The sequence below is a fragment of the Schistocerca serialis genome, chromosome 4 (genome assembly GCF_023864345.2).
Source record: "Schistocerca serialis cubense isolate TAMUIC-IGC-003099 chromosome 4, iqSchSeri2.2, whole genome shotgun sequence".
Lineage (NCBI taxonomy): Eukaryota > Metazoa > Arthropoda > Insecta > Orthoptera > Acrididae > Schistocerca > Schistocerca serialis.
Genome location: NC_064641.1, coordinates 53,513,571 through 53,531,786, shown reverse-complemented (window position 1 = coordinate 53,531,786; position 18,216 = coordinate 53,513,571). Strand labels below are relative to the sequence as shown.

The window sequence follows — 18,216 nt, the reverse complement described above, 5'->3', positions numbered from 1 at the left end:
ATATTAGTACATTGTTTTATTTTGATTAGCAAATTATTTCTGTTGGAACAAATTTTTACTCTGGAAAGCACATTTCAATAACTTTGCAATTACAAAGAGTATCATCAATTTAAATAAAAATGAGAAAAATTAACTTACAGCACATGCTGACAACTTCAAGGGTATTTCCATCATTGTGCACGTTAATACTGTAATTGAGAAGATCAGACTTTGTGAGCACTGAAAACTCTTGTGTCTTACTGTATTCCCCCAAAACTTTGCACTTTTCCAAATCTCCACATTCAGTTGTATCCAAACAGGCTCTGAAAGCAACAACATTAAATTGTTTGGTTAACAATGTGAAATTTCATACCAATTATTCTGAAGAAACTATGAATAACAATGAATTGCTACAGTCTCATGGGACTTGATATAATTAATTACAGAAAAAATAAAATTAGCACAGGTAGAATGAGATAAAGTGCACACAATTTACACCCATTAAACTACTTTTAATATGGTATTTTATCACTTTCAACTCCTTGCCAGAATTAGTAATTTTGTATGAAGAGTGTGTCTTCCTGGATGGTTTGTTTATTGTCTTATCAGACCATATATTTCACTTCACATGACGCTAAATAGCAAACACAAGTAAATTATCAAGAAATTAATCAAGTACTTATATTTTGCAAGGATCTCATTTGAAGTTCCCAAGTATTGATGGAAAGGCATTACAACTTTGGGCAATACCCATCAGCAGTGCCCATAATTTGCAGAATGCACACTTTTATCACAGTTAATAATTGAATTATGCAAAAAAAAATAGCTGTAACAGTATATTTTATTAGAGACAATTGATTTTGGTCTTGAATCAGATCTTCATCTGGTTGGGCCCGATATACCATTTCATCTGTGTGTTGCACAATGCCGTTCTTAATGCTCATTAAAACTGTACACTACCACCTCCATAAAAATACTTGTGATATTATTAATACAAATCATGTTTCATCAGCAATGAACAGAATCTACAAAGCTAACATCTACATTGATAATTTTTCAGTGTAGCTTCCAAATTCCATTCCAGATCTCTTAATCAGTGTTCAAATTATTCATTGATTTTCTTCCGTCTTTCTGAATGCAATACCCATACAACATTTTTGCTACAACAAAGATCATGCCTCCTTTCTCACTGTATCCTGTGATTCATATGCAAAAGAATAAACTATTTTCCGTTGTTTGTCCTTTCCTGAAGCCAACCTTACAATTCTGATAAATTGTGTGTATTGTGAAGTGCTACTACATAGGTACGCAAATGTCTTTGAACACACTGGTAGCAAGGATATTGGCCTGTAAAAATATTTTTTTCTGTCTTCTTTTTGTGAAATTTTAATGCAACATCCCATTGTTCATCTCATACTACCACTCAGACATTTCTCTATGTTCTTTGCTTACTTTTTAATGAAATAAATACATATAATCCTCCTAAATGCAAATCTTTTAGAAACCTTCCAGTCAATCTTGTTTTCCCAACTGTACCCCTCTCCTCTCCTCCAACTCTTATGTACTATTACAATCCCCTTGCTCAAACTTTACCACAAAAATTCTATTTCTTTGTCTACTATCTTTCCTACTACTTTAAATTAAGAGTTTCACAACAGCATGCACTGATCTAAAATATCTCTAAGCCAGAACACTAGTACCATATGAAATATGTTACAATGGAGTGGTGATGACTACACTATCCACAAAAGTGGAAGCTTCAGGCAGCCTTATCCTTGGTTTTTTCCCGATTATTGGCACACAACAGATCGTAAATCGATACATCATCAATCTGCACCCCTGTTCCCATTTTTCCTTATTTCTGTTCCTAGCATCCTAATATAAATTCAAAGCGTCAACACTACATAACTGTGAGGATGTAGAGGGGGAGCTTCACCACTAGTTTCAAATCACTGTATCATGCTCCTTCCCAGGTCCTCTACTACTATTACAACAGCTGGATACCAGCACTGATTGCCTAATATTAAAATTGTATTACAGTACTGCAAAGTCCTGGGTTGAATATGAATAATGGAATTGTTGCACACAGAGGAAAGCATCTTCTGATATTTACACTTTGGTGCTTCCAGTGACAACTTCTACACAGACGGTCAATTCTATTTGGATTTCAGATTTAAATATTGTGATGCGTTTGCTCAATGTCTCATTTAAATGCTCCAGGCTGTGCTAAGCCATTTCTCTGTAGTATCCTTTCTTCCAAGAGCACTAGTCTTGCAAGACATCCACGAGAGCTTCTGAAAAACTGGAAAGCAGAAGAGAGGTACTGACACAACTGAAGCTGTGAGGGCAGGTCACGAGTTGCCCCGGATATCTCAGTCTTCTGCAAAAGGTAAAGTTTCGAAGTTCCAGTTTGGTTTGGCACACTGTTTGAATCTGTCAGAAAGTTTAAACCACTTTTAAAAAAAATTAAAACTTTTATTTCAAATTTTAGTGGCTTAAAGATTACTTCTTACCATGCTGAACAAATATGTTCTGCTTTTCATACATTTGCTTTTTGCCATTTTTTATTAGTGGGGAAGAGGATCTAGATGGCTTGGGTTCTGAAGCAGTCATTGAAATCGAGCCTGTTATGTTCAGTTGCATTTTGTGCCACAACTTTCTCTACTTTGCTCTTGGCCACAGTTTGCCAGTGGTTATTTGCCCTAGTGGACAGCTGGTTGGTAGTCGCACAAATAAAAAGTTGTACAAACACTGCAGCAGAGCTGGTATATAACATGGCTGCTTTCATAAGTAGCCCAGCCTCTGATGGGGTAGGAAAAACCTGTGAAAGGATTGGAATAGGAAGTGCTAGGCAAGTGGATTGGGCGTGTCTTGCAGCTGGGCCTTCCACAGGGATATGATCCCTGAGGTGAGGGGTTCAGATTGGGCGTGTCACAAGGATGGACTAAGATGCTGTGGAGGTTGGGTGGGTGATTTAACAGTACTTTCATAGGAGTGTTAACGGTCTTGGGTATGACGCCCCTCATTTCAAGGCATCACGATAATTAAAGCCCTGAAAAATCATGTGGACCAGTTGTCCCAGTCCAGGGTAGTATTGTGTGACAAAGTGGGTACTCCTTTGTAGCTGATTCTTTGGGGGGGGGGGGGGTTATGGAAACATATCATGGGAAATTTGTTTGCGGAATAGGTCTGGAGGATAGTGCCTATCTGTGACGGCTTTATGAGACCTTCAGCTTACTGCAAAAGGGAGTTCTTGTCACTACAAATGCGCAGTCCCAGAGTTGACAGGCTGTATGGGAGTGATTCTTTGGTGTTGAAAGGATAGCAACTGTAAAAATGCAGGTGCTGTTGGTGAGTTTAATGTGAACAGAGGTGAGGATGGAACCATCAGGGAGAAGATAGTCAATATCCAGAAGGTGGCATGCTGTGTTGAAAAGGACCACATGAAGTGGATGGGAGAGAAGGTGTTGAGTTTGTGAAGGAATGAGGATAAGGTATCTTGGCTGTGTCCAGATCATGAAGATATCATCAGTGAACCTGAAAAGACAAGGGGTGTAGGGGGTTCAGGAGGCTAAGAAGGTTGCCCCCAGAAGGCTCATGAACAGGCTGGCATAGGAGGGCGTCATGCAGGTGCCACCACTGTGCTGTGGATTTGTTTGTATACCTCCCTTCAAAGGAGAAGTAATTGTGTGTTAGGATAAAGTTAGTAAGGTGGATGGCGTAGTGGTTTTGGAGTCTGAAGGACATTGGGAGAGGTAGCATCCAATAGTGACAAGACCAAGGGCATGAGGGATATTGGTGTATAGGATACTGGCATCAACTGCAATGAGCAGTAGGACTCAAGAGGTAAAGGGGTGGGGATAGTGAAAATTTGGTGAAGAAAGTGTTGGTACCTTTGATGTGGGGGCTCAATTTTGGGTAATTGGCTGGAGGTGTTTGTCAATGAGGGTCAAAATTCTTTCAGTGTTGGCAATTGTTGGGTTTGTGGAATTTGGTGAGCATGTAGTGTGTGTGTGTGTGTGTGTGTGTGTGTGTGTGTGTGTGTGTGTGTGTGCGTGCGTGCACAGGCTGTCACAGGGGTGGGAGAGAAATGCATTCAGGGGATAGGTTCTGGGCAGGACCTAACTCATTAGACATAGATTGGAGGTATGTTGGATTTCTCGGATGGATCACTCTAGCACAGATTATAGATTGAGGAGTCATAAAATTTGCAGAGGCCTTCTGCCTGGTAGTTCTCTGCGATTCATAATGACAGTGGTTTAACCTTTGACTACATGGAGGCTGATTACATCAGGATCTGTTTTTCGGCTGTGTATGACTGCCATTTCTTCTGCTGAAAGGTTGGTAATCTTACAAAGGGACTTGGGAAAGGTTGGCAAGGCCAAGTTTGAGCTAAGGAATTCCTGGAAGGTGACAAGGGGGTGGTTAGGTGGTGGGGGAGGGGGAGATTAGATTTGGGTGCAGGCCTGCAGATGAGGCCTTTGGATAGGACCAAAACTTCAGTGGGACTGACTATTTTGGTGGAAAGGTTAACAACAGTGTTCCAGGAGTGTTTCCTCTCTAGATTTCGTGAAGTGCTGGTAGAGCATTTAGGCAGATGTAGCAAATTGAAAAGGTTAGCTGGGCAGAGTCAGGGTGCTATGAGGAGTTGATGAGGAGCAGCACACTGGGTAGGATAGTGGTAGGATAGTGGTTGGACAGCAGTGCCCCAGGCAGCAGTAGAATGTCAGCAGTTTGGATAACTTACCGAGTCTGTGTCTGGATGCTGTTCCAAGTGCTGGGAAGCAAGGGTACATAACTAATCATCAGGAACTAAACCTGATAGTTGAAATTAATTGACAGTTATAAAAATATAATTTTTAACTTCACTATTGCAGGTCAAAAGCCCCGATAAAAAAGAGGAGTGGAAAATATTTACAATAGATGTCAAAAATATTCAAACAGTTCCCAACATCATCTCTTTTTTAGTACCAAGTTCTCGAGTTCGGAGTGCCTTTCCACTAGATGAAATACGCTGGCACCAAATAAACTTCCAGTTTAAAAATATCTGGACTGTACGTGAAGTAAACTCACAGGATTCACTTCACCAGTTAAAAAAAACTGTAAATATTCATCACTTACAAATGGGATGAAATTATTCCAATGAGAAGCTAATGATTATCTTTGTGTACCCTGATTTTTTCAGCCCAAAAATTGATGTAAATGAGGACTGACGATACACACTGAACATTGTAAAAAGCATTTAAACTATTAATTCCCTCACTTCTGAGTGTGTCGTCAAATGAAGTATACTAGGAAGGAACAGACTTGCTGTTCATAAATGCTATCTATATCAACTTTGCTCATGATGTAACTGCACAGTACACATTGTGCAGGTAAAACAGAAATTGTATATATTCATCATCTTAAGATGCACTAAAATTATTTCGATGTACTGTAGACAATTATAATTCATGTATCATGATTTTCGGCCATGAATGGTGTCTGGGAACATGAAAATGATTAAAACACTACACACCAAAAAAATATTCAAACACTAAAATATTCTGAGATTTAGGCATCTCTCTAGATGAAGTAGTATGCTGGCAACTGACAGACATCATTCTTCATATGCAGCCATACCTATTCCATGAATCAAGGAAAAACACAGCCCACATTGCATCAGCTAATAAAAAAATTATACAGATTCATCTCTTTATGTTCTAATCAAATTATTCTGATGTAAAGGAAAGATTTTGTAATCGAAGTTTGCCTCGGAACAATTAATATTATTTGTACTCTAAATATATTCGAATGCATTTAAAGTGTGTTCCAGCAAGCACTTCATTTCCCTTGTGAATTGTTTTTGAATGATTTATTGTGCCAGAATGCACTAAGAATGCAGATGAACTGGATTCTACAACACTTAGCTCACAAGGTACATTCAAAATATATACAGCACAGTACCAGCTGGCTGGTGCATGTAGTTGGGTTGAGCTAGGGAGACACTGCCCTCGGCATGGCCTGTGGCAAGCATGTCTTTAGTAGCAAAGAAGTTAAGAATTGGAATAATGTAGTTGAGGATGTTACAGCCTCCAACAGAACCACGTATCACACTAATATTCAAATGAAGATTTTGGTTGGTGGTAGATTTACTTCTCACTTAACTGTAACTGTATATTATTCCTCCTGCATGCTTTGCTGGAATAATTAAGTGATGTGTTGCTGACTGGCAAACATCCTCCTGTTCAATATTTTTTTCTGTTTCAAAATCAGGTAACACCTCTTAAGGCCATAATAATTTTCAGGTATTAAAAAATTCACAAAACTATAACTGGATGATAAATATACAGTACTTAGACTTTAGCATATAGAAAGGTAGTGCCTTTTACGTGGTTCCTGCACATGGCAAAATTGTGGCATATTTTGAATTATCACATCAATATACTGGGACATACTATGTTTATTTTGGTTCTTACAGACTATACTTACTGACTTATGATATTAAACAATGGAGAATCCACGTAGGAATGTCAACAATGTAGGAAGACCAGATTGCTACTTACTGTAAAGAAGACATGTCAAGCTGCATACAGGAATGATTAAAAGACACTCTCATATATTGGTAGTTAGAAAAGGGAAGAATACTGAAGCAACAACCTGCCTATGGTCATATCTTATATAAGGTTCATTCAAATGAAACCTAATCAGTGGGTCTACCTTTGCCTTACACGTAAGGTGGCAACACCTTACTGCGGGTATGGTGGTGCCATCCATCAGTAGAGAGACGGACGCGTGTGCACCATTTGAGATGTTGCATACCACCAGTGTGGTTTCACGCCGAGGAGAAGGTGGTCACACAAGTTATCTTCCACTACTGAACATGCAGGTGAATAAGCAGGAACAATGAGGAGTGATTCAATTTTTGCTGGCAGAGGGAGTTGGAGGCTGAGAAATGTATCAACGGATGAAGGCTGTGCGTGGCAAGTACAGTCTGAGTCATTCAAGTGTTGTGGAATGGCAAAAACGGTTCCTTGAGGGGCATGAGTCACTGGAAGACTATGCTCGTCCTGGACAGGCTCATTGTGTCATCACACCAGAAATGGTCGCAGAAGTGAATGCTTTAGTCTTTGACAACCACAGAATCATCATGGATGAGATCCATCAGTTACTGGGTATTAACACGGGCACCTCACTCACCATAATGCATCAACACTTGAACCTTTGAAAAATCTGTGCACAGTGGGTTCCCCATCAACTGACCACACAACAGTGCAATACTCGAATGGTGCTGTCTTTGAGTCATCTGCAACATTGTCATGAGGAGGAATATGCCTTTCGCATTGTCACAGGTGATGAAACATGGTGTCACCATTTTGAAGTAGAAAGCAAGCGTCAGAGTAAGCAGTGGAAACATGTGACATCACAACCTCCAAAGAAATCAAAGGCCATGCACACCAGTCTGGTAAGGTCATGATGTCCTCCTCCTTTGAACACAAGGGCCCACTGCATGTAGAGTTCCTGGAAGAGGGTACCACCATCAATTCCCCGCATTATCAAGCCACTTTACAGAACCTTAGACGAGCAATCAAGTCGAAACACCGAGGCATGTTGTCCAATAGTGTTATCATCCTGCATGATAATGCCCACCCACACATGACAAATACGGTGAAGACAACATTGCAGCAATTTCTATGAGAAACGCTGGAACATCTGCCGTACAGTCCCAACCTTTCACCGTGCAACTTTCATGTGTTTGGACCTCTAAAACAAGCTATTCACGGGCATTGATTCGTAATGGATGGCAAAGTGTATGACTGGGTTCAGGCCTGGATCTGAGAGCAGCCTACTAGCTTCTTCAAGGATGGAATCGTCTGGCTAGTGCCACAATGGGATAAATGTGCCAACAGTTTTGGTAACTATTTTTGAGTATGTGTACTGCGTATAACTGCATTTTTGAGTTAATAATATTGTTACCATTCCTTTACACTTGTGACTGGGTTTCATTTGAATGCCCCTTTTGTAACACCTTGCTGCTTGACCTTTCTGAGTCACACTGGGCATCATGAAGTATATAAAAATCTCTCATATTGATAACACTTTTTGGCAAACTGTACAAAAAAGAAATATACAAATGTTTGTTCCATGTATGGTCACGCACCTCAACTTGCAGTGAACACCAGAAGAACATTAGATTTGTGTTAATTGAACAATAAATAACATTTTGTTGGTACTGACGTAACTAAAGTATCAATTCAGGCAGGCTAGGAAAAAAATCTTATCTTCACAGTCTCTGATGTTATTGAATTTAGCAAACGTTAAAATGAAGGACTAAGTAAGGAACAAATATTTTTTGTTTTTCTCTAAAAAAATTTGTGCTCCAAGATACAGCCCTCCAAAGTAAAAAAAAAATCTGCTCCAAGATACAGCCCTCCAAAGATGACACTGCACATACCATTTTAAGATGCGAATTTTCAAAAATTTTTTAAAATGCTGCATCTCTGGAACAGCTCTAAATATTTTGCTGGAATTTTTATTTGAAAAATAATTGCTTTATGATTACAAATAAATCCTCCATTTGGACTTACCTGTAAAATTTCTTTTACTATAGCATTCTGAACCTTTTTTTTTTATAATTTATGGAGGTTTTTTTTTTTTCAAAAATGCCAATTTTGATTTTTTTTCTGTTGATTAGTACCACATAGTTCTACATTACCTGAAAAGGAGAGCTTCCACTTTTAGGTTGAACATGTCATAAAAAACTGAAATTATTGCCATACATAAAATCTGTATGGCTCAGGCTCATAAAAATTAAAACCTAGCCTTATTTAACACAATTTTAGTTTTGAAAGATGAGTAAGAGACTCATTTTTCTAGCATTTTAAATGGTTCCAAAATATATGTGAAAGGTCCAAAGACTTAAAGGTTTCAATTTATACAACTTCGGTGCACTGTTTCGTACTGAAAGTAGTCAGTCATTGAACTAAAAATGTGTTCCACTGCTTTAGTATCTTCCTTTGATAGAGAGTGATGCCTTTCTGTTGAACCAATAGGAACTGGAGAACTTGCACTCTTCAAAACATTGTGAACAGCAAGTAAGCACTGACTGCATTGTTGCTGTCCTTCAGCTGGAAACCTATACCCAGCAGCTGGTCCATGTGGTAGCATGAAGTTCACTACAGTTTCATTTAACTCATAACTGGTGTCTACAATCTCTGCAATCCTCCAGTCACAGTCATACATACACTCCACAAACATCCCGCTTCTCAGGTTATGAATCTGCTGTTTCTGAGGTGGTGTCCGAACGAACAAAATTTCTTCTTTCCTGCTCTTTAAAGTGCATGCAATATGAGTGCACCCATCACTTTGAGTCCAAAACTGTTTTTCTGAATTCCTTTCACAGGAGTAGTTTTTTTGGACCATTGTTCTTTTTTCCACTTATAGAATTCTTCAATTTCCTCTTTGGACAAAAGAATGAGGGCTGTGGATGTGTAAGATTTCATGACTCTCATAAAATCCCCAGCACTCTAAATCGCAGCTGTATTTGGTCTGGAAAGATTATGTTTTGTAGCATGGCGCTTCATCAGGCCTACATCATCACAATGCCCCTTCCCATGACCAGTAGCACTGTATACCCAGTCAGTTGGCACAAGTGACTTACTCAACTCAAACAGCTGGTAACTATTTTTAAAATGGCTAGGAGCACCATCAGAAATAATGATGATTTTCTCTGCCCCCATTTTCAGTTGGGGAATTTTATGCACTGCTAGCAAAGCATGTACTGAGTCATGTCCTGTGTCATCACTTATAACTGCAACACTTGTGGTTTTGTTTTGAAAATGTGTCACTCCGGTAAAAATTGAAACCTGGTCATTACTCCAATGATATTCTGGTACTTTTTGTGGAAGAATTTCAGACTAGTTCTCAGCAAAATCACAGTGAAGCACCAAACATAGTTCTTCAGCCAGTACACACCCCTTCACTTCTGCAATGTGTTGTTGTTGTTATTTCTTTCACTGACCACTTACCAAGTTCATCAACGAAACTGTCAAACACAACAGTTTTCTTAATTAGTTTATTTTCCTGCCATGTCGCATATGTAATTTCTGCAGAGTTGGCTGCTACATCTTCCAGGCCAAATGTCTAAAGACAATCTTCCCTTTCCAGGACAGTCACCAGATTCTTGAAACAAAGAAGTATCTCACTTTCAGTCACAGACTACTAATGACTTCATATGGCCAATCGAGGTATCATATCATATGCTCCAGTAAGTTCTTCAAAGTTACCACACAAAGTTCAAAATTCACACAGTACACACATATCACTACGTCGATGTGGAACTACCCACTTGGGTCGTAGTGCATAAAATTTTGATCTTCCAATAAGTGAAGTTGTATAGCTGTTCTCATAAATTGCAGAAGCTTCTTTAATGCTACGAGTCATGTACTTTTTGACCTTCAATTTTTTTAGTTATAGTGTCTTTTTTGTTGGCACTCTGGTGAGAACAGTCCCATTTATCTTCTAGATAAAATGATTGTAATATTTGAACTTTAGCTGCTTCTACAAGATGTCCATAATAGGGATCTGGTCTTCCAAAGACTCCTTTGACAGACCTCATATTTTTTGATTTGTCTACCATGTACTTTGATACTGATAGAATGTGGTTCAAAATTGTTTTCTTTAAAAATGTCTCTGGAATAATGGTTAAAACTTGCACCTTTTCACTGTAATATGCACAATATTCAACAGCTGAATTGATATTTGTGAACAAATCCAGGCAAGAGGTGCAAGAGTGCTTTGGTTCATTTTCTTCTGAAGATGGAATTTCTACTTTGAAGAGTGTGATCAGTTTTGCTGTAGAGTATTCATCCATAGCTTTAGTAATTTCTCTGCACTTTCTTGATTCATAGAGCTTATTACTTGACTTCACTGACCACAGTTGACTGATTCAGGGTATTTAAATTCTTCTTCTGTTGATGCAAAATCTGCATCATATGCACCATGGGAGGCTTCATCTACCGTATTTACTCTAATCTAAGCCACACTCAAATCCAACCCGCACCTGAAAAATGAGACTTGAAATCAAGGAAAAAAACTTTCCCGAATCTAAGCCGCACCTGAAATTTGAAACTCTAAATTCAAGGGGAGAGAAAAGTTTTAGACCGCACCTCCAAAACAAAATAAAGTTGGTCCATTGTAACAAGAGACACAATTTAGGTCGAATGGATGAAGATACAGCTACAGTAGTTTGGTTCGAGTCTTAAGCTTAGCAGTTAAGCTTAGCAGTTAAGCTTTGCCAGGTAGCCATTGCTATACATCAAGCGCTCCGCCCATATTTATAGGGGGTACCCTTCCTTTTTCACGTGCTTCATCTGGTTTAAATAAATTGCTTATTCTGCTTTGATCTGATAAGTGCCGTTCTCTTTGTTATAGATGTTTACGTCACTCTAAGCTGAAAATGCATTATTGCACTGTGTCATGCATTGTTTGTCGTATTCTGATAATGAGTGTTTGTTAACTGTTGCCGCTCGCGGCTTGGCTTGCTTGTGTGTGCGCTACCGACGCTTACAATTAAATAATAATAATAATAATAATAATAATAATAATAATAATAATAATAAAAGAGAGGAATCTTATCATTAGCGAAACAGTGGCAAGAGACTATTTGTTGTTACTTACACTGCTGCTTTCTTTGACAATGATCAACAAGAACCAAATAATAGACTGCATATGATAGAAAATGTTCTGAATGAGAGTTTAGCGAAAATTTTTCTATGTTTGAAAATCTTTGCAGAGGCCTCTTTAGTATATAACATTCTGCACAGAAATTAGAGTCATCTTAGATTTAAAAATCTAGTCAGTTGCCGTGCTTCACTTCTGACTGTATCACTTTTCAGCATAAGAATAACACAAATCTAAACATGACATGATATGTTCTGCCGCGTTTGCTGTTGTCTCACTCGAGTTTAATAGTTTATTAGGCAGACAGGATTTAAATGAGACAGCAGCAAACACGAAAGAATAAATGGCATAATGTTTACATTCGTATTATTCTTATGGTGAAGAGAATACTGCATGTGATTCACAATTCATAAACGTTCCTATTAGCAACCATCTCTTGTCACAGGTAGGAAAAAATTTAGAACGTAGAGTTGGCCATATTGACATACATCCCAAACAGTCTTGCCAGTCGGATTTTCGTAGTAGTTTTTTAGTGATGACTTCAAATGCAGAAGTGTGTTGTTGTTGTTTTTGTTGTCGTCGTCTTCAGACCATAGACTGGTTTGATGCAGCTCTCCACGCTTTTCTATCCTGTACAATGCAGAGTAGCAACACTTATAAAATAAGAATGAAAATAACTTAGAAGCTTCTGCGCAACTCAAGTTTGCCTTCTGAGGTGAAGGCTGATGAACACATCAGTCCAGCTGCAACTAGCCTTAAAATTTTCGATTTTTTGCTCTCTAGCAACTTCATGCGCCTTGATTTTTAAAATTTTGGCATTCACAGGAAGGAATTTCTGAAACTGTTCCTTAACCAATTCATTTAAAATCACTTCTAGTGCATTATATTGGCCACACTTAGGCCCACTACATGCTTTCCTGCTACTTGAACATTCAAATAATTTGTTTCTCAGCAGTCGCCATTGCCTGACATTACTCTCGTCAATCCCGTATCGCACACCTGCAACACGATTAGAACTTTGTTCCCAAAAGAAATAACTGTATGTCGTGGTGGTCTTCAGTCCGGTGACTGGTTTGATGCAGCTCTCCATGCTACTCTATCCTGTGCTTGCTTCTTCATCTCCAAGTACCTACTGCAACCTACATCCTTCTGAATATGCTTAGTGTATTCATCTCTTGGTCTCCCTCTACAATTTTTACCCTCCACGCTGCGCTCCAATACTAAACTGGTGATCCCTTGATGCCTCAGAACATGTCCTTCTTCTAGTCAAGTTGTGCCACAAATTTCTCTTCTCCCCAATTCTACTCAATACCTCCTCATTTGTTATGTGATCTACCCATATAATCTTCAGCATTCTTCTGTAGCACCACATTTCAAAAGCTTCTATTCTCTTCGTGTGAACTATTTATCGTCCACATTTCACTTCAATACATGGCTACACTCCATATAAATACTTTCAGAAATGACTTCCTGATACTTAAATCTATACTTCTATACTTAAAACTATACTTCTCTTCTTCAGAAACTGTTTCCTTGCCATTGCCAGTCTACATTTTATATCCTCTCTACTTCGACCATCAGTTATTTTGCTCCCCAAACAACAAAACTCATTTACTACTTTAAGCCTCTCATTTCCTAATCTAATTCCTGCAGCATCACCCGATTTAATTCGATTACATTCCATTATCCTCATTTTTCTTCTGTTGATGTTCATCTTATATCCTCCTTTCAAGAGACTGTCCATTCCGTTCAGCTGCTCTTCCAGGTCCTTTGCTGTCTCTGTCAGAATTACAATGTCATCGGTGAACCTCAAAGTTTTTATTTCTTCTCCATGGATTTAATGCCTACTCCGAATTTTTCTTTTCTTTCCTTTACTGCTTGCTCAATATACAGATTGGATAACATCGGGGATAGGCCACAACCCTGTCTCATTCCCTTCCCAACCACTGCTTCCCTTTCATACCCCTCGACTCTTATAACTGCCATCTGGTTTCTGTACAAATTGTAAATAGCCTTTGGCTCCCTGTATATCACCTCTGCCACCTTCAGAATTTGAAAGAGAGAGTTCCACTCAACATTGTCAAAAGCTTTATCTAAGTCTACAAATGCTAAAAACGTAGGTTTGCCTTTCCTTAATCTATTTTCTAAGATAAGTCATAGGGTCAGGATTGCCTCACGTGTTCCAACATTTCTACGGAATCCAAACTGATCTTTCCCGAGGTTGGCTTCTATCAGTTTTTCCATTAGTCTGTAAAGTATTCGCTTAGTATTTTGTAGCTGTGACTTATTAAACTGATAGTTCAGTAATTTTCAAATCTGTCAACACCTGCTTTCTTTGGGATTGGAATTATTATATTCTTCTTGAAGTAAGAGGGTATTTTGCCTGTCTCATACATCTTGCTCACCAAATGGTAGAGTTTTGTCAGGACTGGCTCTCCCAAGGCCGTCAGTAGTTCTAATGGAATATTGTCTACTCCCGGGGCCTTGTTTCGACTCAGGTCTTTCAGTGCTCTGTCAAACTCTTCTCGCAGTATCGTATCTCCCATTTCATCTTCATCTACATTCTCTTCCATTTCCATAATATTGTCCTCAAGTACACCACCCTTGTATAGACCTCTATATACTCCTTCCACCTTTCTGCTTTCCCTTCTTTGCTTAGAACTGGGTTTCCCTCCGAGCTCTTTATATTCATGCAAGTGGTTCTCTTTTCTCCAAAGCTCTCCTTAATTTTCCTGTAGGCAGTATCTATCTTACCCCAAGTGATATATGCCTCTATATCCTTACATTCGCCCTCTAGCCATCCCTGCTTAGACATTTTGCACTTCCTGTCGATCTCATTTTTGAGATGTTTGTATTCCGTTTTGCCTACTTCATTTACTGCATTTTTGTATTTTCTCCTTTCATTAATTAAATTCAATATATCTTCTGTTACTCAAGGATTTCTACTAGCCCTCATCTTTTTACCTACTTTATACTCTGCTGCCTTTACTATTTCATCTCTCAAAGCTACCCATTCTTCTTCTACTGTATTTCTTTCCCCCATTCTTGTCAATCGCTCCCTGATGTTCTCCCTGAAACACTCTACAACCTCTGCTTCTGTCAGTTTATCCATGTCCTATCTCCTTAAATTCCCAGCTTTTTGTAGTTTCTTCAGTTTTAATCTGCAGTTCATAACCAATGGATTGTGGCCAGAGTTCACATCTGCCCCTGGAAATGTCTTACAATTTAAAACCTGGTTCCTAAATCTCTGTCCTACCATTATATCATCTATCTGAAACCTTCTAGTATCTCCAGGCCTCTTCCATGTATACAACCAACAAGTACTTCACAAAATTCCACAAAGCAAAATGTGCCGCTATGTGAAATCTTAATGAGCCCCAGCACATCAACTAGTGCAACAATACTAAAGCCTTGTGAATTGTTGGTATTTTTGTGAAAAATTTATTTTTGTTGCTACGAATATTTGAAAGGCTGCCACATTCGAAGATGAACAATACGGAATTTCTATTTATTTCGTTAGATAATATATGAAAATGCAGTGGATGAAACTCGGGGTGGAGGAAAAAAGCTTTTCTTCTACCTTATTTACTGACACAGAGGTTTTGGCGCCAGTATTCATCTTTGTGCCTGCAAAGAATGCCTGTGTAGCACTACATATATTCCATGGCAGAAGTTAGTTGTGGCGGCATCTACCAACATCTTTCAGAACTTCCACTTACTTCGAACTTGATTCTAAGCCGCAGGCAGTTTTTTGGATTACAAAAACCGGAAAAAAGTGCGGCTTAGATTTGAGTAAATACGGTAGTTCAGTTACTATCATACCTGTTATTCTGTCAAAACATTTAGAACACAAAAAAACCTGAACAAAGTGTTTTTTGTTTGTTTTATGTATCACTCTGAAGGAAATGCAAATAGTCAGCACCCTTCACTCTCCTGTGGCCCCAGTCAGAAGACATTTCAAACAGTCCTTTTCACAAAACGCACTGCGACTGTGTCAACTGGCAAATTCCTTACGAAAACACAAAACTCACTGGATGGTGTCTTATTTCTTAGAAGCCTCTTCAGTAAACAAAATAGTACTCAACAACTAGAATACAGAAACCTATAATGAACAACCATGACAAAGAAACTGACAAGAAACTACAAAGAAGTGTAAGAAATATCTGTAACAATGAAAGTGAAAAGAAGTAACTGCAACAAAGAAAGTGTCAGCAGCAGGAGGAGGAGGAGGAGGAGGAGGAGGAGGAGGAGATAAGTATTTAACATCCTGCTGACAACGAGGTCATTAGAGACGAAGCACAAGTTCGGATTTGGGAAGGATGGGGAAGCAAATCAGTTGTGCCCTTTGAAAGGAACCATCCTGGCATTTGCCTGAAATGACTGAGGGAAATCACGGAAAACCTAAATCAGGATGGCCGGAGACAGGTTTGAAACTTTGTCCTCACATATGTGAGTCCAGTGTACTAACCACTGCGCTACCTCGCTAGTAAAGTGATAAGAAATAACTGCAAAGGGACAATAGAAATAACCACTGTAACAAAGAAATTAGTAAGAGACAACTTCAGTGAAGTCATACATTACTGCTGAAAGTTTAAAAAAAATTGTTTTTAAAAAGAAAACCTGTCCAACTTAAAAGCGGAAGCTCTCCTTTACAGAGAATATAGTACTACATGGTACTAATAAACAGAAAAAAAAATCTAAATTTTCTGGATTGGCATTTTTGAAAAAGAAATTCTTTCTGTAGATTATAAAAAAAATCAAAAGGCGACAGTAAAAGAAATTTGACAGATACCTCCAAATGGAGGATACCATTGTAATCATAAAGCAATTATCTTTCAAATAAAAAAAAAATTCTAACAAAATATCTAGGACTGTTGCAGAGATACAGCATTTTTAAAAATTTTCCAAAATTCGCATCTTCAAAATGGTGTTTGCAGTGTCACCTTTGGGGCCTGCATCTTGGGACAGGAATTTTTTTGGAGAAAACAAAAAAAAAAAATACGTGTTTCTTACTTCCTCCTGAATTTTAACATATGCTAAATTCAATAACATCCGAGACTATGAAGGTAATCCCTTTGCCTGAAGTGATACGGATTATGCCCACAGTTCCCAGTGGAAATAACTGTCTATGTCGAATGTATACAATCAAATGGAAACTATGATTCCGCATCTCAAGGAATAAATAATGTAAACATGAACAAAATAACAAAAACTGCTTGTTTTTATATAATATCAGCTGCTCTGAGCACTGAAAATAAACAAAAATAATCAAAATCATTGTCAAACTAATACCATGCCATTACAAGAAATGAAAGTTTCTGGAAATCTAAGGTTGTGATGGCATTGTGTATGCATTAGCGTGCTTCTATAATCTTTTTCTTGTACGAAAAATATTTTAATAGTAGGAAATACATTCCACGATGCTAAATATTAATATGCACTGTCCAAGTAGCCTTCATTCCATGTCATTCATTTCCCTACTCAATTTACTACTGAAACTGTCCTCTCAATTAAACAAAAATAATGTAGCACGATTCTTAGGACGAGCAAATACTCACCTCCACATTTCACCATCATGGAAAACAATGCAATCATAAGCTGGACCAACATCATTGTATTTTTTATCAAGTGACGTCAATACATCCACCCTTGCTTCAAAGTCCTCTTTCTGCAATTTATCTGCTGTAGATAAATTTGATGTATTTTTTGCTTCAAATTCCTAGAAGTGTCCATGACAATAAATAATTTCATTAGAGGTCCAACATTTCTCTGTGCTTCAATCCAGATTAACAATGGGAAAAAAAAACCAATACCTGTAGTTCCCTTGTTGCTTTTGACACAGCAGCCTTATGTCCGTGATCCCAAAGATTTTCTTTCCGCTCTTTCTCTATCCGTTCTCTTAGTTTGGAAGGATACAAATCGAAAGCATTTTTAATTCCTATATGATAATCACCACTTGGGTTTTTCCAAGCTGATGGAATCTAGAAAAAAAGAAAGATACACATAATTTTTATTTTATTTTATTTTTGAAGAGGTATGCAATACAGGTCACTTAGGGAATACATTATCTTACTGTGAGAGAATGGAGTTAAATATAAAAACATAAATCTCAGAGAATGTGTTAGACAATTAACAGGACCTTGACCAGAAAAATCCACAAATGCTCACAAATCATGTTTTATAGGGTAATGGCAGTACCCAAGCAGTACCATATGGCAGAAATATGGGAAAGTAAACAGATCATACATGAGAAAAGTGGATGTGAAGATTAAATTTTTAAGGTGTGTGGCAGTGACTATGATTGATTGTTATCTGCACTTTATCATTTCTTGAGTACCTGTATCATTTAAACTTAAATAAAATGTCATAAATCCAATTTTTCATAGATTAAAATTTTGATCAGAGGATAATACCATAACCTACAAAACATTTAGATGTCGTGTCCCTAAATAATTTCAGACTGAACAAAACAGAAAATCATCCACATCACAGTTGCTTCTACAAGTTTTAAAATACATCATCATTTTGTAACTTTTTTGTATGTGTAACTGAATACCATCAAATTAAACACAATGG

The 18,216-nt window shown here is 38.0% G+C and overlaps 1 protein-coding gene across 1 annotated transcript in view; it reads right to left on the bottom strand.

Annotated features, from left to right (window-relative positions):
- The window catches only part of LOC126473230 (tripeptidyl-peptidase 2), a 289,445-nt gene that overhangs the window by 199,372 nt on the left and 71,857 nt on the right, over window positions 1-18,216 (bottom strand). Inside the window, exons 3-5 of the mRNA XM_050100144.1 lie at window positions 17,454-17,621; window positions 17,199-17,359; window positions 139-302 (exon numbers count right to left, since the gene is read on the bottom strand). Of these exons, the coding sequence (XP_049956101.1) occupies window positions 139-302; window positions 17,199-17,359; window positions 17,454-17,621 (493 nt within the window). The remainder of the gene's footprint in view (window positions 1-138; window positions 303-17,198; window positions 17,360-17,453; window positions 17,622-18,216) is intronic.